General features: G+C 41.7%; 1 protein-coding gene and 1 long non-coding RNA gene across 10 annotated transcripts in view; one reads left to right on the forward strand and one right to left on the reverse strand.

Annotated features, from left to right (window-relative positions):
* DNAAF9 (dynein axonemal assembly factor 9) overlaps positions 1-22,156 on the forward strand; it is a 171,677-nt gene that overhangs the window by 119,711 nt on the left and 29,810 nt on the right. For all 9 annotated transcript variants that reach the window (XM_081558875.1, XM_081558876.1, XM_081558883.1 and 6 more), the window contains 8 exons: positions 2,459-2,605; positions 3,804-3,892; positions 4,312-4,413; positions 4,661-4,778; positions 6,464-6,552; positions 8,231-8,389; positions 10,884-11,009; positions 21,203-21,240. In XM_081558875.1, coding sequence (XP_081415001.1) covers positions 2,459-2,605; positions 3,804-3,892; positions 4,312-4,413; positions 4,661-4,778; positions 6,464-6,552; positions 8,231-8,389; positions 10,884-11,009; positions 21,203-21,240 — 868 coding nt within the window. The remainder of the gene's footprint in view (positions 1-2,458; positions 2,606-3,803; positions 3,893-4,311; positions 4,414-4,660; positions 4,779-6,463; positions 6,553-8,230; positions 8,390-10,883; positions 11,010-21,202; positions 21,241-22,156) is intronic.
* The window catches only part of LOC145532896 (uncharacterized), a 74,492-nt gene that overhangs the window by 19,500 nt on the left and 32,836 nt on the right, over positions 1-22,156 (reverse strand). The gene's annotated exons all lie outside the window — the stretch shown is intronic.

Here is a 22,156-nt window from a genome sequence, read left to right on the forward strand (position 1 = left end):
AAACCACCAGCACAGTCAAGATACAGATTTTTGTCATGCCCGACCCTCCCAGAAGTTTTCTAATACCTTTTTGTAGATCATATTTCTCCCCAACTTCTGGCTTCAGGCAACCACTTACTAGCTTTCTGTCATTGTAGATTAGTTTGCATTTTCTAAAATGTTATATAAATGGACATCATACATTCTGAACCCTTTTGAGTCTGGCATTTTTCACTCAGCATGGTTTTTAAGGTTCATCCGTGTTGTGTGTATCAATAGTTTTTCCTTTTTATTGCTTTACTGATGAGTGGTATTCCACTGTATAGATAAGAGCATAAAGTTTATCAGACTAATAATTCAAATCTCTACAAAATGTTCAAAGCAAAAGCACAAACCAGGAAAACCATTTTTAGTGATTTTTTTTTTTTAATGAGTTATTATTTCATTTCTGTGATGAGCTCTGTCTTTATCAACATGAAAGCACTGAGTGCCAAATCATGGGTGTTCAGAGGACCTGAGGTTAGTTAACAGATATGTGGAAGCACATCAGATACAGCCTTATACTACCATGTATAACAGTAAATTAGTAAAGAGTAGATAAAAGGTACAGTAGACAAAAGGTGAAGTGGAATTGATAATATGGAATGTCCAGTCATAGTGGTGGGCTAAGAGGGGAGTGGGATGCAGTCTTTGAAAAGGCTAACAGATAGTTTACAACAACATGGTAGATACTAATGGTAAATTAAGTTTTAAAAGCAAGATATGGAGCTGTAAAAGTAAGTATGACTTCCCAGTCATAAAAAAAGGGAGTCAGTGAATGAACAGGGACAGAAGACTAGAAGGAAAAGTGTAAAATGTTAGCTGTAGTTGAAGTTGAGTGATGGCACTTTGGATTAATATTTTAAACCTTTTTTCTGTATTCTATTTTTATATTTTCCTCAAATTTTTATTTAATGAATGTGACTTTCATTATGAAAACTTAAATATTAAAAAAACTCTTTCCCCTAATACCAGAAACAAGACAAAAACACTTGTTTTTGCCATGTCTATTCAACATGGTATTGGAAGTCCTAGTGAGAACAAGTTAGGCAAGAAAAAGAGATGAGGCATTTAGTTGGCAAAAAAAGAAGTAAAATTAGCTCTCTTCATGGATGACATGCTTTATATGTAGAAATTCCTTAAGACTACATACACAAACTATTAGAATTAATAAATTTACCGTTTCAGAATAGAAAATAAACAGTTAAAAAAAAGGTTGCATTTCCATACCCCACTGTGAATAATCTGAAAAGGTTCTTAAGAAAACAATTTCAATAAATTTAACAGAGGAATTGAAAGATTTAAACACCAAAACCCACAATGCATTGGTGAAAGAAGTTAAAGAAGACCTAATAAATGGTAAGACATCCCATGTTCATGGATTGGAAGACTTAATATTATTAAAATAACAGTACTACCCAAAGCAACCTATAGATTCCTATTGAAATCTCAATGGCATTTTTTGAGGAAATGAAAAATCCCATCCTGAAATTCTTATGGAATCTCAGGGAAAACCCCACCCCCACCCCTGCCCAAATACTCAAAACGATCTTTAAAAGAAGAAAGTTGAGGCCTTCCCTGGTGGTTCAGTGGTAAAGAATCTGCTTTCCAGTAAGGGAGACATGGGTTCAATCCCTGGTCCAGGAAGATCCCACATGCCTTGGAGCAACTAAGCCTGTGTACCACAACTATTGAACCTGTGTTCTAGAACCCGAGAATCCCAATTACTGAGCCCTCTCACTGCAACTACTGAAGCCTAAGTGCCATAGAGCCCATGGCATAAGATCGGATGTATAGACCAGTGGAACAGAATAGAGAGCCCCCAAAGAAAGTCTTGCATATATGATCAAAGGTTTTCAACAAAGGTGCCAAGATCATTCAGTTAAAAAAGACAGTCTTTTCAACAAACAGTGCTGGAAAAACTGGATGCATGCCTGCGTGCTAAGTTGCTTCAATTGTGTCTGACTTTCTGCAACCCTATGGACTATAGCCTGCCAGACTCCTCTGTCCATGGAATTTTCCAGACAGGATTAAGCAACAGTTTCTTGGATTTGACACCAAAAGCATAAACAACAAAAGAAAAATATATATAAATTGGACTTTATTAAGTCCAGTTTAAAACTTCTCTGCATCAAAAGACACTATCAAGAATGTGAAAAGCAACTCACAGAATGGGAGAAAATACTTGCAAATCATTTGCCTGATAAGGGACTAATACTCTAGAAAGAGATAATATTTTCAGTTCAGGAGAAAAGACCGTATACTTCCCATATCTCCTAAAACTGGATGTTGGCAGGAACTTCTGTAATTGAATCCCAGTGAACCACACAATGTGAAAATAATTGGACTGACATTGACCATATGTGTCTGACATTAGATGTAAGGACTGAATTCATGCAAAATGGCTTTTCTCAGTGATGTTCCCTCTCTTTCTCTTCAGGATTCCACCAGTATTGTTGCTGCCCTTCTGATAGACTTCAAAAGTTCATTGTTTCCCCATCTTCCAGTTCATTTCCATGGATCAAGCAATTTTCTGATGATTGCCCTTTTCCCCAAATCCAAGATATACCAAACATTTTACTCAGAGGTAACATCAATCATTATTCAGCAAAACAATTACTACCCTTTTTCCTACCAATTTAATTGGTATGGCAGTGTCTTAGGGCTAACAGTGAGATCATGAGAGGGAGAGTTGGAAGGGGGTGCTGTGAGCGTGGCTGCTTCTAATCTCTTTGGGTCCTGGAATAGTGCTCTTGCCATTAAAAGATGAGAACCTAAAGGAACTGAACAGAAGGCTTTTTAGCTTCTCAGAAAAATCTTCTTTTTCGCTAGTTAGACTCATTTCCCTATTATCTACTTTATTGAGTTGTTGGGCCCTACCTACTGGATCAGAGCTTTCTGTGCTGTGCTTAGTCGCTCAGTTGTGCCTGACTCTTCGAGACCCCATGGGGTATAGCCCATCAGGCTCCTCTGTCTATGGGGATTCTCCAGGCAAGAATACTGAAATGGGTTGCCATGCCCTCCTCCAGAGCTTCCTACCCCACCCCAAAATGTCCTTCTCCGTGGTTCATAGGCCCTGCCCTTGTGAGTGGTTCCATCTGGCAGGCTGCACGCTATAGGTTATCAGCACAGATGGCATGAGTGAGGGAGCTCACCAAGAACTACACAGCTTACTTAGAGACCAAGCAGTAACCAGAGTCATAGAAATGGTCAGTCTCATTCTGGTGGAAATGCTTGGAAAGGTGTGATTCAGCAGTTTTTGAGAGGATAGTCCCTCCCTCAGGACAGATACACAGAACATGGAAGAGGCAAGAACCAGCCTTGGCTCCAGAGTGGCTTTTAGGGCCAATCTGTGTCTCTGTCTTACTTCCAGCTGGTCCTTTTACCTCCTTGTGCTTGTCTTTTCAGTCTAGGAACCTAGAGATTCTCTTCAGCCATTCCTCTGCCTCTAGGCAGGAGTTGCTCGAACTGCTCCTGTCTGGCCCTGTCACCAGGGAAGAACGTGCCCCTGCTGCCAGAACAGTATTACGTGATACCCTCCACTGTGTTTCCTGTTCTCTTAAGGAGCAGAATCCCTGGGAGAGGAACTCAGAAAGAAATTCTAGTTTGTAAAAATACAGAACAGAGTTGCTTCAGGCCTCTATTTTTGAAACAAACTTGTTTGTTATGATGGTTTTTCTCTGTACTGACAGTCTAGATTTTCAACAGCCATCAAATCCCCATGTGGGTTCCATATCCTGTTGTTGGGTTTAAAGTGTTCTTTGCTCTAATTCTGTTTTGTTTAGGTCTTCTCCCCCTGGCAACAGCAGACTAACTCAGGGCTGTCTTTAAAAGTGATCCAGGAAGATGGATTATCTGTGGAACAAAAGAGATTGTAAGTGGCTGCCTTCAGTGTTTATGCTAGCTTCCCAAGGCTGTGTGTGTCTGCTGTCTCTGCAGGATGACTTGCATTATGTAACACAGGAGTCCTGGCTTCTGAAAGGGCCAACACAGTCATTTCATTGCTGCCAGTTTGCAGGTAGTCAGTGCTCTTAGGGAACAGAAGTCAAGACAGATTAAATCCACCAAGAATCAGAAAACTGTAGTATTACAAAGGTTTCAGGCTAAGCTTTCTATGTGGGCAAACCAGTCATCCTGCATTAACACCGAATTTTGCTTAAGTCAGTGAGATGCTTCTTTTCAAATTGTTGACTCTGTCACAGGACTTTGGCTTAAAAATATCAGAATGAGTTATGTAAAGCACGTGTGCTGTAGGGAGATGGAATTCTAATCTGTGAACCTTTGATATTCCAGACACTCCAGGGCACAGAAGCTCTTCAGTGTCCTGAGCCATTCTGCTGGGGAGAAACAGAATCCTCTAAAGCTACTCTCAGCTAAACTCCCAGAGCTGAACGGGTGAGCTCTGTTTTTCTGTTTCTTTTAATATATCAGAACTCTGAGTGTTGGTGCTTTCTAAGCTCCATTTTCTTTCTTTATAGCTTCTTAAGGATAATTATAAAAATACAACATACACAATTTTATTCTCTAGAGATATTCACTAAAGTTTCTGTTCAGCTATTAAATAAGAAGTTTCTCATGTGAATGGGCACATTCAGAAAAGGCTGGTGATGGTAACATAATAGCACTGTCTTTGTTTTTCTAGGTTTCTCCAGCATTTTGCTGTCAGCAGCATTAGTCAGGAACCCGTGGTGAGGACCCATCTCCCTGTCCTACTGCAGCAAGCTGAAATCAACCCTATTCGCAGAGTAGAAAATGATAAGGTACAGCAGCTCACCAAAAAGCTAAGAATTTATGGGAAGATAATCCTGATAACCTACCCTTAATATTCAGTGTCCTTTAAAAAAAGGAGCTCAGGCAGAGTCCCTTTTATAAGACTCTCCACCTCCTTGAATACTGATTTAATGATACACATGAAACCCACTTTATACACTGACAGTGTACTGGCATCTACATTAACGCCAGCTGAGCCCCATGGCAATGATGAAACCCTGGCATATTTCTGTGCCCTCCTCTTGCTTCTCCAAGTCTTCCAAACTCTTTCTCAGTACTCTCATGCTGTCAGCTCTTTCTGGTTACAAGGTCTTACCTGGCACACTGAGCTTAGTAAGGGGAATGGCCTTATTAGTAAGACCTTGCTAGCATCACCAGGATAATGTGACAGTTTATAAACACTGTCTTCACAAGAGTGGATTTTAATCTGCTCCTGCTTCACACTTCTCTCCTCTTGACCCCCCACCATTTCTTTGGAACTATATGTCATAATATGCTCAAAGAGGGCATTTATTTCTGTGCAAATCTAGAAGACACTTGGCTGCAAAGGGAAAGAGAAGCATTAAGTAGAAGCCTCATTTTTTCCCTTAAGCAGGAGTAAAAGTAAAAATGTTACATTTTAAATATTTTTTAATATATGTATTTTATATTAACAAAGTGCTATGGAACTGGCCTTAAAGTAAGAAGGTGTCTGGCTGTGAGCATGTTTGCTGGGATTTGAGAGGCTGAGGCCTGGATGCCGAGAAATGGGAACCAAGATGAGAAAATTTGGATGAGAGATAAACAGAAAGTCAGTTACATGGAGAACTGTCCACAGGTGCAGAAAGGGAATCAGACTAAGGGTCTGGTCAGAGGGGAGGTGGGAGAACTATTTTCCACAAAAGAAGAAGGATCCACAGCCATCTCGGTGCTGATGTGACTAGCTCAAGTGGTGAGTGCCACCAAGCTGAATTTTAGTCCAGCCCTGTCCCAGTAAGTCTTGTGTATTGTGAAATAAAACACATGTAAAAGAGCCCTTGCCATGCTGTGTCACTGACATTGTTATCCTTCAGCAAGTACATGGTTCCCTTCCTCCTCTGCTTGACACCTTTGTCAGTAGATTTCTTGAGTTGGAATGTCTCCCTACAGATGGCCCTGTTTTCATGTAGTCATGTGCCAAGGTTAAGAAAGTTCAGCCTGACTCCTCTTTTCCCCATCAAGATTGAGAAGTGTTTTCTCCACCCAGTTTGTTTCTTTAGGTCAGGCCATGCAGCTTGGAAGGCACAGGCCACTCACCTCTTTCACCTCTTTCATTGGTGAGTTTACCACACCAATTTAGCCTATGGCATTTTTGTCCCAGACCTCCTTTCCACCCAGTATTTTCTGTTATACTTTTAACTGATCTAGTCACAACCTGCTCCATGGAAATTATCATGGTAACAGTACATTGTATATGGTGTTTGCTATATGCCAGACACTGTTCCAAGCACTTTGTTTACATATATTAACTCAGTTAATCATCACAGCCACCTTGCAGGGTAGGTTCTTCTGTGAACCCAAGGTCACATAGCTAGTGAGTGCTGGTGCTGAGGTTTAAACCCACAGAACCTGGCTCAAGAAGTCAGTTCTCTTAACCTCTTACACAAAGCTGCCTCCCAGTTGAATCACAAACCCACATGGCTTTTCTCTCATGTAGGTAATTATCAGCATTGTAACTGGTCTCCCAGGCTGTCACGCTAGTGAACTCTGTGCTTTTCTGGTCACTCTGCATAAGGAATACGGCAGGTTAGTATGGCTGCTGCCTTTGCTTTGGGGAAAGGGGTTCTATGCCTGGGTCTGCCTATGCACTGGGAAACCTTCAGCATGCACTGACCTTTGGTGTAATTGATATTGGCACAGTGATCATCCATCCATTTGTTTAACACATTTATACTGAGTACTTTCTGTATGCCAGACACTGTTCTAAGTGTAGGGGACAAATGTACAAAACAGACTAGAAAACAGGTGGTATCTCTGCCTTCATGGAGCTTATATTCTAGTTTTGGAAGATAGACAATTAACCAGTTAAGGAAAAGAGTACATTAGCTAGTGAAAAATGCTGTGGGAAAAATAAAGCTGAGAAGGCTATAGGAGAGCTGAACTGGGGGATTGATTCCATTTTTAATTGGGTACTCAGGGAAGTGGCTCAGATGGTAAAGAGTCTGCCTGCAGTGTGGGATACCTGGGTTCAATCCCTGGGTTGGGAAGATTCCCTGGAGAAGGAAATGGCAACCCACTCCAGTATTCTTGCCTGGAAAAATCCCATGGATGGAGGAGCCTGGCAGGCTACAGTCCATGGGATCGCAAAGAGTCAGACATGACTGAGCAACTTCACTTTATTCAGTCACTCAGGGAAGACCTCACTGAAAAGGTGACATTTGAGCAACGGCAAAAGCCTGACAATATAAAGGGATGAACCCCTGGATATCTGGGCAAGAGACCTGTACCAGCAAGACCAGCAAGGGCAAAGGCCTGGGAATTGTGACCAGGTTGGTTAGAACTTGAGAGCTGGTGGATGTGATCCTTCCATGGCCACAAAGGGACTGCATGAGTTTAGGTGGAACTGGGACATACTGATTTAATTGGAGAAATCATTGGAGGTAAAATTGGAGAAGTCATTCACCCATCTCTTCCATTTGGCTGACAGATTGATAAACAAACCTTGCTGACTGAGCCAAGTTTTTAATATCTAGTCAGTCTTCCTCAAAGTAAGGCAGCCTGTAGGAGACCATATAGAAGAACTGAGAAGAGTGAAATCACCTAGGAGTTTGGGACTTTAGAGTGAGAGATTGTGGGGGTTGGAAAGATGAGTTTTGGAGAGATAATGGGGAAATATTAGACCTCCTTCATAAGTACTCAATAGCTAACCAGTTCCTTCCTCATTTTCACTGCTTATGTTGTGTAAACAATCTGAATGCGTCACCTTACCCATTATTCTTTTTATTTTTTGGCTTGCCATGCAGCTTGTGGGATCTCAGTTACCCAACCAGAGATTGAACCTGGGCCACTACAGTGACAGTACCAAATCCTAACCACTAGGCCACCAGGAAACTCTTCCCCCACCCCCTCATTCCTTATTCTTAGCAAGAATTTTAGCAAAGTGGACTGAAACCATTTTTCTGAACACCCCTTCAGAAACTGACTGCCTGTTCAGGAGTCTTTCTCAACTCTGAAATTTGTTAGTCATTTGCTTATCTGACCTTTCTCCCTGTGACAGAGCATTTCATGCCAAAAGCTCCAATAGAAGTGATTTCAGGGTACAGGGCTCCACACACAGCCAGTGCCCTCTACCTGTTTCTGATAGTATTGCTTTCTCCTGTATGGGTTCACAAGACCAAGTCTGTGGAGTACTAGTCACATTTGAATCCACTGGCAGAACTTATGGGCCAGGCCCTCATGCTGAGATTATACTTGCCATTTTCAGGTGGATGGTATACCGTCAAGTCATGGACAGCTCCGAATGTTTTCATGCTGCCCACTTCCAGAGATACCTTTCCAGTGCCCTGGAGGCCCAACAGAACCGCTCTGTCCGCCAGTCAGCCTATATCCGCAAGAAGACCAGACTACTGGTGGTATTACAAGGGTGAGCCCTGGAAGTCTTTTGGAAATCGTGGGGTAGTGTGGTGACCTTGCCGTTATTTCATGTGTGGTTGACTTGGGGCACAGAATAAACTCCACATATGCACGAGAAGTGTCTTCAGCAAGCAGGAATCCCTGTGGCTATCCTGTGGCCCAGAGTGACTGGTGAAGATCACACCCAAGTTTCAAGTTCGGCCTCAACATCACATATCTTCAAAAGGCAGAGAATTGAGGGGGAGGTTTTCTGGGCAAGATTCTTTGATAATTCTTCTAACAGTAGTGGTCCCTAAGCCTCTTCCTTTGCCACTGAAGCAAGCAAGCTTCAGCTTTTTCAGTCCTCCCTCCTGTGAAGTTGCAGACAGTCCCCACACTCTAGTCTCAAGCCCCATCCACAAAATGGCTAGGAAGGAGGAAGCAGGCGCATCATCCCCTGGGCCCACAGGAGAACATGCCAGATCAGGAAAACGTGGGCTATGCTCTTCACTGCTGTCATTTTAGTTGGTAATAAAGAAGCTTTTGGCAGTTCTCACAAAGTGCTTTTGTGCTGTGCTGTGGTGTTTTGTTTTGTGCTCATAATAATTAGTATTTGCAACTGGCTAATTGTTTCCAGTAAAGAATAGGCCCAGTTCCAAACCCCTGTTTGGTCTCTTGGATGTGATGGTAAGAATTGGAGGAAAGCCAGGCCAGTGGTGCTGCAGAAGGCAAACGGGAATGTGTCCCCTGCCAGGCCATCTTTTCTCTTATTTAGATCTTGTTCTTATATCTGCTTTGGGCTTCCCTTCTGTTGACCTTACTCGTGGGCTTAGGTTGTGGAAGCCACAGAGCAAGAAAGCTAGAAACCACTTGTTTTCTATCATCTCTAATAATCAAAAAAATAGATTGGCCCAGTTTCATCACCTCCTGCTGCCGTTCCAGAGTTGAACATCAGTGGGGGTGTGGACCTGGAGTCAAATTTGGTACCTTGATATTGTACAGCTGAGGTCATTTCCATCTTCTATTACTTTAGAGAGTATTGTTGACTCCCCGTCTCTGACTGTACAAGACTGCATAAGTGCCAGCTGTCCTTGCTGCTCTGGACTTCAGTGACAGTGTGTGGCCAGCCCACTTGTACTCTCAGAACCAGCTGTTGCCCAGTCACAGCTCTAGGACACCAGGAACATCAGATGGATTTCCTGCTGTGTTGCTCTCTATGACACTGTTCTTACAGATGGGGCCCATTCCCTTGAGGCTCAGCAGGGAACACATGGCAGACTCAGTGTAGCACGTCCATCTTCCTGGGGCTGGACCTTTAAGCCCAGAATTGAGGTGAGGGGACACCCCAGAGGCTTCTCAAGTTGAGAATTTTATTTCTTGAATATGGCCTTTATTTTGATTTATAGAATTCTGTGCTGTTGGTCAGAGTTTTCTTTTGCCCCTACAGTGGCCTGGTCCCATTCTATTTACTGCTGCAGGTGAGCAGTGATGTTGAGCTTTGACACCAAGTGGAGTATTAGGTTGTTGTTTTAAAAATTGAATTAATGTATTTTTAAATTATACAATTTTAGAAATGGTGGGCAGATTAGTGGCTGCCAGGAATTGGGGATGGGAGTGGAGGGCAGGGGGGAGGTGGGTATGGTTATAAAAGGGCAACACGGAGGGAGCTTTGTGGTGTGAAACTGTTGTATCTTTACTGTGGTGGAGGAGCCTGCACAGGTGACAGAATTGTATGGAACTGAATACATACACAAATAAGTAGAACTGTAAAAATCTGAGTCTTAAGAAGTTAATTTTAACGAATTTGAGGGACTATGTTAGATTATACTCCAGAATATTGTAAAAATCATTCTTTAAATTATCTACATTTAAGACAAAGTATCTCTCAAAACAAAAATTGAATTAATGTAAAATGAGGCAAAATTGCAGGCTTAAATTACAAATGTAAAATAGAGCCCAAAAAACACTTGTATGGAGTATCTGTTGTATAAGAAGAAAGAAAGTTAAAGTCCTGCTGGGGTTTTTTTGTTTTTAAATAAAGAAAATACTGACAAGAAAGAGGCAACATGAAGAGTTAGGTTTTTGCCTTCATCATGCAGTTTGGGCAGTTCAGCCAAAGTGGCCAGGTACAGACTCAGCAGCTGGATCAGTTTGCTTCCTGAAATGAATGAGTTATTAAAGAAAACAGACCAATGCAGGAGCTCTTAACTTGATTAGAAAATACCAAGTCCTGCCTCAGAGCCCCGGGGTCACCTGCAGGCTTCTCTGAAGTGGGTGGGCAGTAAGGTTCTTTCTTCCACTCACTCTTGCACAGTTAGAACTAATGAAACTTGGAAGTACAGAAACACTATAAACTTCAGGGGCTCTAAATCATGAGGTGACTTGACCCCAAGGAGGCCTGTTGTACTCTCCTCTTTTGGTTTCCTTCTACCCTTGCTCCACTCAGCCACTCAGCAAGCATTCCCCTCTTCTCCCACTCTGAAGCTCCAATCCAGTAAACTAACTACTCCCTTTTTCCCCCCTAGCTACACAGATGTTATTGATGTTGTCCAGGCCCTGCAGACCCATCCAGACTCAAATGTCAAGTCCTCCTTCACCATTGGTGCCATCACAGTGTGCGTGGAGCCGCTGAGCTGCTACATGGAGCACAGGTACATACTTAGGACCACCTCCAGCCCACAGGATGTGGTGTGTTTAAATGTACAGAAAGCTGTGTACCTACCACCTACCAGTAGGAGACGCATTTTTGTGTGTTTGTCTTTCGGAGTGCATCAGTTCACCCTGGTGGTGTTTCTGTTTTTCAGTTGCTAAGTCATGTCAGACTCTTGGCAACCTTGTGGACTGCAGCATGTCAGGCTCCTCTGTCCTCCAGTGTCTCCTGGTTACTCAAATTCATGCCCGTTGAGTCAGTGATGCTATCTAACCATCTCTTCCTCTCCCACCCCCTTCTTTTCCCTTCAGTCTTTCCCAGCATCAGGGTCTTTTCCAATGAGTCAGCTCTTCACATCAGGTGGCCAGAGTATTAAGAGCTTCAGCTTCATCATCAGTCCTTCCAGATCAGGGCTGATTTCCTGTAGGATTAACTGGTTTGATCTCCTTGCAGTTCACAGGATTCTCAAGGGTCTTCTCCAGCACCACAGTTTGAAAACATCAATTCTTTGGCATTCAGCCTTCTTTATAGTCCAGCTCTCACATCCCTACATGACTACTGGAAAAACCATAGTTTTGACCATACAGACCTTGGTTGGCAAAGTGATGTCTGCTTTTTAATACACTGTCTAGGTTTGTTATAACTTTCCTTGCAAGGAGCAAGCATCTTTTAATTTCATAACTAGAGTTGCTATCTGCAGTGATTTTGGAGTCCAAGAAAATAAAATATGTCACTGTTTCCACTTTTTCCCCGTCTGTTTGCCATGAAGTGGTGGGACTGTATGCCTTGATCTTAGTATTTTGAATGTTGAGTTTCAAGCCAGCTTTTTTACTCTCCATTTGGACTGGCATCTTCTCATCACTTTTCTGTGTGCACTAAAAAGTCACCCTTCTAGGATAGTGGAACATGAAATAAATTCTCCCAGAAAAGAATACCCATGGCAGGCTTTTCTTTTCTTCTTTACTGCAGGGGAGGGGCCTTCTGTAATAAGGCCCTTGGAGTACCCCACAGATACTTTTTCATGTGGTTAAGCCATCTTAAAACATCTTACCTCAGTTAATGACACTCATTCTCACTACTAACAAATGAACTTTTTTTTCCTTCTTTGGAAATAATATGACAACAACAAAGAAGATTGGGTAATAATTCACCCATAATCTCACTAACTCAGTGTAACTATTATAATTTTTGTGAATTCCTTTTTGATCTTTTATATGCATACTTTTTTTTTTTACAATTGTGATATACATAAAGCTTTATATCTTTCTTAGGTTAACATATAAACATATTATGTAAGTGAACATATATATGTTGCTGTATTACAGTGGTAATTACATTTTTATTGGTTATGTGATCATTTTGTGTGTGTGTGGATATAATTGTCTTAACCCACTCTCCTCTGTTAGTCACATAGGATGTCTCCAACTTTTCACTATCATAAATAATGCTATGGGAACATCTTTAAATTTCTTAAATTTCAGACAATTTCCTTAGAATAGATTTATCAAAGATATATTATTATTCAATTGTATGATCAATTTTATTACTCTATATTCACATTTCCATATTGCTTTCTGAGTGGGTTTTATAGTTTATATTGCCTCAGTGGTATCTAGAAGTATTTATTTCATCATTACATTTTTCCTTTGTAGAGATGTTTGGAGGGCTCCCCTGGTAGCTCAGCTGGTGAAGAATCCACCTGCAATGCAGGAGACCCCAGTTCGATTCCTGGGTCAGGAAGAACCCTGGAGAAGGGATAGGCTACCCACTCTAGTATTCTTGGGCTTCCCTGGTGGCTCAGTCCATATAAAATCCGCCTGCAATCCCTGGGTGGGAAGATCCCCCGGAGGAGGGCGTGGCAACTCACTCCAGTATTCTTGCCTGGAAAATCCCCATGGACAGAGGAGCCTGGCAGGCTGCAGTCCATGGGGTTGCAGAGTCAGACATGACTGAGCAACTAAGCACAGCACACACATCACAGAGTTGTTTGGGGCTTCCCTGGTGGGCTCAGTTGGTAAAGAATCTACCTGCAGAGTGGGAGACACGAGTTCAGTCCCTGGGTGGAGAAGATCCCCTGGAGAAGGGAATGAGAAGGGACTGGCTACCCACTCCAGTATTCTTGCCTGTAGAATTCCAAAGACAGAGGCTGCAAAGTTTCCTTTCTCTGTAGCCTTTAGTAGAATATATCTAAGAATGTATCCAAGATATATTATCCTGTGGGTTTTCTGATTAGTCCATATGTTATTATCATCTCCTGGCAACTGATTGATCTGTCCTTAGATCTTCATCTGTAAAAGCTCCCTTCTTGTTTGAGTCCCAAGTTGATATCTTTACACTTCTTATAGAAATTACATTAAAAGTCACTACCCTAATTGTCTTAAGAAATGTCTTCACCATTCTCCCTTCTCATTAGCTCTGCTTTCTCATTAAAAATAAAAGCTATTTTTCCTTCTGCCTTAAGGTAGGTTATTGTAGTGAATTCTGAGCATCACCATTGTACTTTAGAATGCTATGTGGACTCTTACATGCCACTTTTTCTACCATCCATGCCTCTTCTTTTTCTCAAGTTTTTAGTTCAAAATGAATAAAGCAGAAAGAGGTCTAACATGGGACTGGACACTATCAGAGATACTAACATAGAAAGGTAGGAAAAGAGAGTAATAAGCAAAGAACTAGACAAGTACTGTTCTACACCATCAAGAAAAAGTTAAAGAGAAGAGAAACTAATAGAGTGGTGTGGGAAGAGTTCAAGGAAGAGGTGTTAAAGGTCTGGGGAAATGGGAAGGCGGGATCTTCCTGTAGTAATGAAAATGTTCCTAAAATGAAATTGTGGCAGTGTTTGCACAGCTCCGTAAATTTACTAAAAAAAAAAAAACATTGATTCTTACACTTTGAACGAGTGAATTTTGTGGTATGCTGATTGTATGTCAATAAAACTGTCAAATAGAAACAATCAGGGACTTCCCCATGGCTCAGTGGTAAAGAATGCACTTGCCAGTGCTAGAGACACTGGTTCAATCCCTTATCCAGGAAGCTCTCACATGCCGCAGGGCAACTAAGCCTGTGCTCTGGAGCCAGTGAGTCACAACTGCTGAGCCCACATGCTGCAGCTACTGAAGCCAGTGTGCTCTAGAGCCTGTACTCCACAGCAAGAGAAGCCTGCTCATTGCAACTAGGGAAAAGCCTGCACAGCAACAAAGACCCAGCACAGCCAAAATACAAATGAAAAAAAAAAAACAACTCATTGCACATCAAATCAGGGGTCACTGATTCAGTCGATCCCTAGTTGGGGAACTAGGGTCCTGCATGCTGTGTGATGTGGCCAAAAAAAAAAAGACTAGAACATTATTAAATAACATTAATCTTATTCCATTAAGAAAAGAGTTAGGGTGGGAGAGAGGTTCAAGAGATAAGAAGGAGGGGAAATATGTATACTTATGGGTGATTCACAATTGTCATATGGCAGAAATTGTAAAGCATTTATCCTCTGATTAAAAATTTAAAAAGCAGTCACACATTCACTTAAGAAAGTCTAAAATGAATTGAAAAAGGTAATCATATAAAAAAACATAGACCACTCTACTAATTGTAAAATTTTAAAAATGGTTGGTAAATTTCTTTAATATCTGATATAAAACTTAAAAGATACAACTATTAAAGTAAATATAACATGGACTTCCATTATATGGCGCAGTGGAAAAGAATCCGCCTGCCAATGCAGAGGACACGGGTTCAATCCCTGGTCTAGGGATTCCACATGCCACAGAGTAACTAATCCTGTGTGCCACAACTACTGAAGCTGCACTCTAGAGCCCACGAGCAGCAACTGCTGAGCTTTTGTGCTGCAACTACTGAAGCTTGTGTGCCTTAGAGCCCATATTCCACAACAAGAGAAGGCTCCTCAATGAGAAGCCACGCACCACAACCAAGAGTGTAACCCCCACTCACCACAGCTAGAGAAAGTCCACGAAAAGCCACAAAGACCTAGCGCAGCCAAAAAATAAATATAACAAAACGTGCTAATGGATACACGATACATATATGTATTTATTAAAGTATTATTAAGTGACAAAAGTAGTAAAAAGATTAAGTGACCAGTGTTAAGCCCATACATTTGTAAAAAGAAGAAAAGTCCGGGAATTCCCTGGCAATCCAATCAACGTAGATGTCCATCAACAGATGACTGAATAAAGAAGTTGTGGTACATATACACAATGGAATATTACTCAGCCATAAAAAGGAATGGATTTGAGTCACTTCTAGTGAGGTGGATGAACCTAGAGCCTGTTATACAGAGTGAAACAGGCAGTGAAAGTGCCAAACCCGTGGCCTGGGTTCGATCCCTGGTCAGGAAACTTAAATCCCACAAGCCACGTGTCATGGCCAAAAAAAAAGAAAAGAAATCCCTATAAGGCCAGCTGTGGTAGATTAAAATTCTGGCCATAGCAAAAGCAGCCCTTCCCATCAGGACTTAAATTGAATATACTTTTCACCCTTTGAATTTTGGCTCAGGCATTGTGACTTGGCTTTGGCCAGTGGGTCCTCAAGAAGCATGAAACAAGCCAAGGCTTGAAAAGCATTTTGCACTTTGGGGCTTGCCCTCCCTTGCTTCTGGGAGTTAAGAACCACCAACTGAAGAGGCTGCTGGGGGGTGAAGACCATGTGGAGAGAGAGGCCCAGCCATCCATTCCTACCATCTAGACTGAGACCACTGTTGGGCCTGTGAGTGAGACCATCTTAAAGAATCATCACCCCCACTAAGCTATACCCAGGCTGAAACAACTGCCCATTCAACCTTCAGAATCATGAGAAATAATAAATCATCATTATTTTAAGCCACTTAGTTTTGGGGTGATTTATTATGCTGAAACAGTGTAGAAAAATAGGTATATTCATATACTTTTCCCCCCAATACTGTTGATAGGAATGTAAAATGATTTAATCTCTTTGGAGTCAAATATGGCCATTCCATTGCTAGAATTTTATTATACAGTCATATTTTTAGAAATGTGCAAAGATATATATGTATGGGGTATTTGTTTCACGCAAAATTTTTAATTCTAAATTGTAGAGCCCACTCCAGCATGTTTAGTTGGGGAGGAATTTACTAATGGACAATATAGCTTGCAAAGCCTCTAGGAGGGTCAGACTGTATTGATGAGGCATCCAGGTGGAACACTCAAACTTCCTATAGGGCTGCCCCAGTGAGATTCCCCCTCAGGCTGTCTGAGGCTATCTCAGTCACTTCTTCCACCAGAAAATGGAGTCTGCTTCCCACACATCCCCTCACTCACTGTGTTCACTTCCACTTGGAGTCTTGTTGGTAAAACTTAGGTCATAGGCTTGTACCATATGGCAGGAAAGGCCAGAAAAGCAGTTTTCTGCCATTTACTTGAGGGACAGGCTTCCTCAGTTGAAGTCTGGGAAAAGTGTTTATAAGGTATGGGCAGTCTGAAATATAATAGATGTGCTCTACAGTGTTCAAGACAATAATGTTAATAATATCAAATGGAAATAACCCAAACGCTCATTAGTAAGTGACTGGTTCAATTTGAGGATATTTATTTAATGGAAGCAAGTGGCACAGTGGTAAAGAATCCACCTACCAGTGCATGAGACACAAGAGATGCAGATTTGATCCCTGAGTTGGGAAGATCCCTTGGAGAAAGAAATGGCAACCCACTCCAGTATTCTTGCCTGGAAAATCCCATGGATGGAGGAGCCTGTCGGAGTATAGCCCATGGGGTCACAAAAATTCAGACACAACTTAGCGAATGAGCATGTGTAATGGAATACTATGCAGGCATTTTTTTAAATTAGATAGATTTTTATGTACTGATATGGAAAATGCCCATAATACTTTGTGAAGTGAAAAAAGGAAATTACCAAAACAATATGTATTCTTTAAATGTCTATTTGAATAAACATAGAAAATATCTGTAACAATACATCCCAAACTGTGAATAGTGGTTTCTTCTGGGAAATGGCTAGTTCCTTGGGGGCAGATGTTGGATGATGGGCAAAACATTTGATATTTTATAGTATCGTGTATATTGCTTCTTTTAGTATAACAGCTTTATTGAAATGTAATACACGTATCATAAAATTCACTGTTTTAAAATGTCCCTTTCAGTCACTCCCCATTTTTTTTTTTCCTAATTCCTGGCTACTAGTCTACTTTCTGTTTCTATGGATATGCTTATTCTGGATATTTTCGTATATGTTGCCTTTTGTGCCTGGCTTCTTTCAAGATTCATCTGTGCTGTGGCATGTGTCAGTATTTCATTCCTTTTTATGGACAAATACTCTATTGTATGGATATATCACATCTTTTTTATCCACTCATCAGTTGATGGACATTAGAGTTTTTTACATCTTTTGGCTATCATAAATATACTGCTATGAATGTTTATGTTTAAGTTTTAATATGGCCATATGTTTTCTGTCCTCTTGGGTAGAATTGCTGGGTCATATAGTAACTATTTAACCTTTGGAGGAACTGCAAACTGTTATGCAAAGCCATTGCACAGTTTGCATCCCCACCAGCAATATATGAGGGTTCCCATTTCTCCATGTCTTCACCAATACTTGTATTGTCTGTCTTCAATAATATTACAGTTTAGGGGCTTTCCTAGTGGTCCAGTTAAGAATCTGCCTTGTAATGCAAAAGAAAGAGGAGGAAAAAATATATTACAGTTTAGGAAGGAGGATGATATGTATAGAAGGAAAGGAGTTGAGCTAGCATTTGTTTTCTGCTGTTTTTTAGACATTGTGATGCTTTACCTCTTTCAGTCCTCAAAATCCCGTTTAAGTATTTTGGGAGGCATTTAAGGTAAGCATCATTACCATGTCTTACTGTGAGGAAGCTGATTCTCAGAAAAATTAAATAATTTTCTGAATGCCACATCCATGGCATGTACACAGTCAATCATGATATGGGGTAGGAAGTACTATAATAAAAAATTCATGTAATTTTACAAGAATTGTTAAAAATAGTGATATCTCAATGAGAAGTTGCATAAATGTGCAAGTCCATGTGTTCTGAGTATTTTCTTTGCAGCTCTTTAAAGTGAGTAGCTTAATGACCCTCTAACCTGTCAGAGGTTTAAAACATGAGTTTCCAACCTGTGACTGTAGAAGATGCATTGAGAAGGAACATTGCTCAACTTCGTCTCAGATGCTACTGGTATGAATTGCTGTGCGCTGCTGCAGGAATGCAAGCAGGACATTGAGAAGGGCTTTTAAGGGCATATACTGTAAAGTCACAGGAACATCATCGAAAAACCTACCAATAAAAAATGCTGGAGAGGATATGGAGAAAAGGGAACCCTCTTACACTGTTGGTGGGAATATAAATTGACACAGCCACAATGGAGAACAGTTTGGAAATTTCTTTTAAAAACTAGGGATAAAACCTACCATGTCATCCAGCAATCCCACTACTGGGCATATACCCTGAGAAAGCCATTCTAAAAGACACATGTACCCCAGTGTTCATTGCAGTGCTCTTTACAGAAGCCAGGTCATGCAAGCAATCTAGATGTCCATTGACAGATGAATGGATAAAGCAGTTGTGGTACATAGATACAATGGAATACTATTCAGCCATAAAAAGGAATGAATTTGAGTCAGTTCCTAGTGAAGTGAATGAACCCAGAGCCTGTTATACAGAGTGAAGTAAGTCAGAAAGAGACAAACAAATGTCATATATTAACACATATATTGGAAATCTAGAAAAATGGTATTGATGAACCTAATTGTAGGACAGCAGTAGAGAGAAAGACATAAAGAACAGACTTGTGGACACAGTGAGGGAGGGAGAGAGGGAGACGAATTGAGAGAGTAGCACTGAAGCATATGTAAAATAGATAGCCAGTGAGAATTTGCTGTAGGACACAGGAAGCTCAACCCAGTGCTCTGTGACAGCCTAGAGGTGTGAGATGGGGTGGGAGTTGGGAGGGAGCTTCAAGAGGGAGGGGTCATGTCTATACCTATGGCTGATTCATGTTGATGCATGGTAGAAACCAACACAACATTGTAATACAGCTATTCTCCAATTATAAATAAATTTTAAAAATAAAGTTACAGGCACATGATGGAGGCAGACATTTTCTAAGACTGCATTTGTGGACTTTCCTGGTGGTCCAGTGGTTAAGAATCTGCCTGCCAATGCAGAGGACACAGGTTCAATCCCTGGTCTGGAAAGATTCCACATGCCATGGGGCAACTAAGCCTGAGCACCGCAGCTACTGAAGCCCAAGTGCCTTACAGCCTGTGCTGTGCAACAAGAGAAGCCACTGCAATGAGAAGCCAGCACACTGCAACTAGAGAGTAGCCCCTACTCACCACAACTAAAGAAAGCCTGTGCGTAGCAATGAAGACCCAGCACAGCCAAAAAGAAGTAATTTTTTTAAAGAAAACATTTGCTCTGCAGCTGACCCTTCAGTGGACTATGAATGCAGTGAAGTCAGTGAGCTCTATTCTTGGGAGACTCAAGTGAGGATCTCTCTCCCTTTGTTCTGGGGCTCCTGACCTTATTCAGAGCACATCGGGGTTCCTCTGTGGAATTCTTTAGAAACTGTGAAGGAATCAGGCAGGTGAACTAGATCCACAGCCCAAAGTTGTACTTACCAACTGGCTCACTCATCCACCAAATTTGGTTCCAAATGGTGTGTGTCTGACCATTGTTAGAAATCAGATTAAAAGATGAAGATTTGCCAACACCAAGGAAATTGCAAGAGAAAAACTCCCCTAAGTGTTTTGAACAGCATTAATACTTGCCAACTAGACAAGCAACAATTGAGAGGGTGACTTCAGCAAGCATCTTGTCAGACAAACTTGGGCCCCTTTGTAAACCCTCTCATTTCCTAGCTGCATGTAGGTCCTTGGGCCAAGTGCTTAGCTTGCTTGCTGCTGCTGCTGCTGCTAAGTCGCTTCAGTCATGTCCAACTCTGTGCGACCCCATAGATGGTAGCCCACCAGGCTCCGCCGTCCCTGGGATTCTCCAGGCAAGAATACTGGAGTGGGTTGCCATTTCCTTCTCCAGTGCATGAAAGGGAAAAGTGAAAGTGAAGTCTCTCAGTCATGTCCGACTCTTAGCGACTCCATGGGCTGTAGCCTACCCGGCTCCTCCGTCCAGGGGATTTTCCAGGCAAGAGTACTGGAGTAGGGTGCCATTGCTTAGCCACCATGAATCCACTGTTTGCAGCTTTTAAGTACCCAAGGCACAGGGTGGATGTGAGAATAAAACTGTGTATGTGAACTGCTTGCCCAGTGCCCAGTCCATGGTAAAAGACTTTGATAAAAGATAGCTGTTCTCATTAGTACTGGCTTTCTTCACCAAGAAGAGCACTGTGGTGTTTTAGAAGTTTTAAAACACTGAGACTATTGCGTTTTTCTCTGGAGCTTACTACAGAGCTACGGTTGTTAACTCATACTTTGAATTAGTCACCCTCAATCTATTTCAGTCAGTTTCCTACATTTCATTCACCATTCGAGCTTAGAATAAAGTTACAGGGTGCAGAGTCTTCTGTGGTGGTCCAGTGGTTACAAATCCTCCTTGTAATACAGGGGATGCAGGTTTGACCCCTTACCCATGAACTAAGATCCCACATGTTGTGGAGCACTTAAGCCTGTACACCACAACTAGAGAGTCTGCATGCCATAATGAAAGATCCCGCCTGACACAACTAACACCAGACACAGCCAAATAAATAAACAAACGCTTTTTTTTAAAAGATTAAAGGGGAACCCGGATTTAGTTGTGGACATAACAGGAAATACGGCAACTTTGTTGTTGAAGGCCCTTGGCAGAATTAGGCAAATGTAATTTTTCTCATTTTCCCTCGAAAGTTCCCCATACTAACAGGTCAGTATCTCTTCAGGGTAAAAGAAAAAGACCAATCTCTCTTTCTCCATTTCCTACAGTCTTGGGAGTTGAACAGGGATCTCCTGTTCAATATTCCACCAAGAGTTGGCCATGTTGGGACTTTTTTAGGGTTTCTGGCTTAGGTAACTCTGGTTCAAAACTATGGATACCTTTTGTATAACCATGGCTATCCTTAATGTTCACTGTTGCCTGCCAGTTGCCCCACTGAGTAAGCCATTTTGTATGTTAGTGATAGTCAAAATTTTGTGAGAAATCAGTGAAAATTCTGAGATTAATTGTTTTAAATATTTCTCTTCTCTCCATAGATTCCTCTTTCCTAAATTTCTTGACCAGTGTTCGCAAGGTAAGCAATGTGCTCTACATCCTGCTTGCATGCCTTTCAAATTCTGTTTAGATGCAACAGACTTTTCTTCATGTTCCCACCTACCATTCTGAAATCTAAAATAAAACTGATCCAGGGAAGACTGTGGCATTTTTTGCTGTTATCATATTTGATAGGCGGATTTCTTCCAAGAGTTCGTCTCAGTGATAATAAATTGCCATGTCAATACCTCTTTTGAGCTGCGCTTAACTCTGCCCTCCCTTCCAACTAATGTCAGTTGACTGAATAAGTATTCCTAGCCTGCGAATCAGCAAGATTTTTATGCATTTCTCCTGCCCATGAGTGCAGAGTATGGCCGAGTAGAACCTTCTCCTTTAACCCTCTGCTACATACACTGAGATTTTCCACATCTCCTTTATAATATTTAGAAAAATCCACCCATCTTGTAGGTTGTACACTCAACCTTGCATTGTCCTACCATCTGGCAGTCTGGAAGTAGCACTTTTTAGTCAGATTAGCTACAGTGGCTGGAGACCCAGAGTTAAATTCTTAATTTCCTACAGTAGTGATAAAATGCTTATTGTTGTCAGAAGACCTGGGGTTTGGGCTTCCTGAAGCAGCCCAGCAAGTAGAAATCAGATGGAAGAAAATAACTCAGTGTCCCCAGCACAGTTTTGCCCTGCTTATCCCATTGCCATTCTGCAGGGAATGGGGACGACAGAGCATTAGCAGAGCTGTTGTCTTGGGAAAGAGCTGAGCTGGAGGCTGTGCAGAGCAGGAGACCGGGTCACTGGAGAGAAGGATATATGTGTTCGACTGCTGCACTGAGGAGTCTCAGGTCCAGCTTTTAGAGGCTCCTGTTGCTTTTTAGGCTCTGCACCCTAGAAGCAGAGTTGAATGGAGGTTGGCTGTGTCTGTCCACAGTGTCCACCCAAGG

Source organism: Giraffa tippelskirchi, chromosome 13 (genome assembly GCF_054371585.1).
Source record: "Giraffa tippelskirchi isolate mGirTip1 chromosome 13, T2T-mGirTip1v1.2.pri, whole genome shotgun sequence".
NCBI lineage: Eukaryota > Metazoa > Chordata > Mammalia > Artiodactyla > Giraffidae > Giraffa > Giraffa tippelskirchi.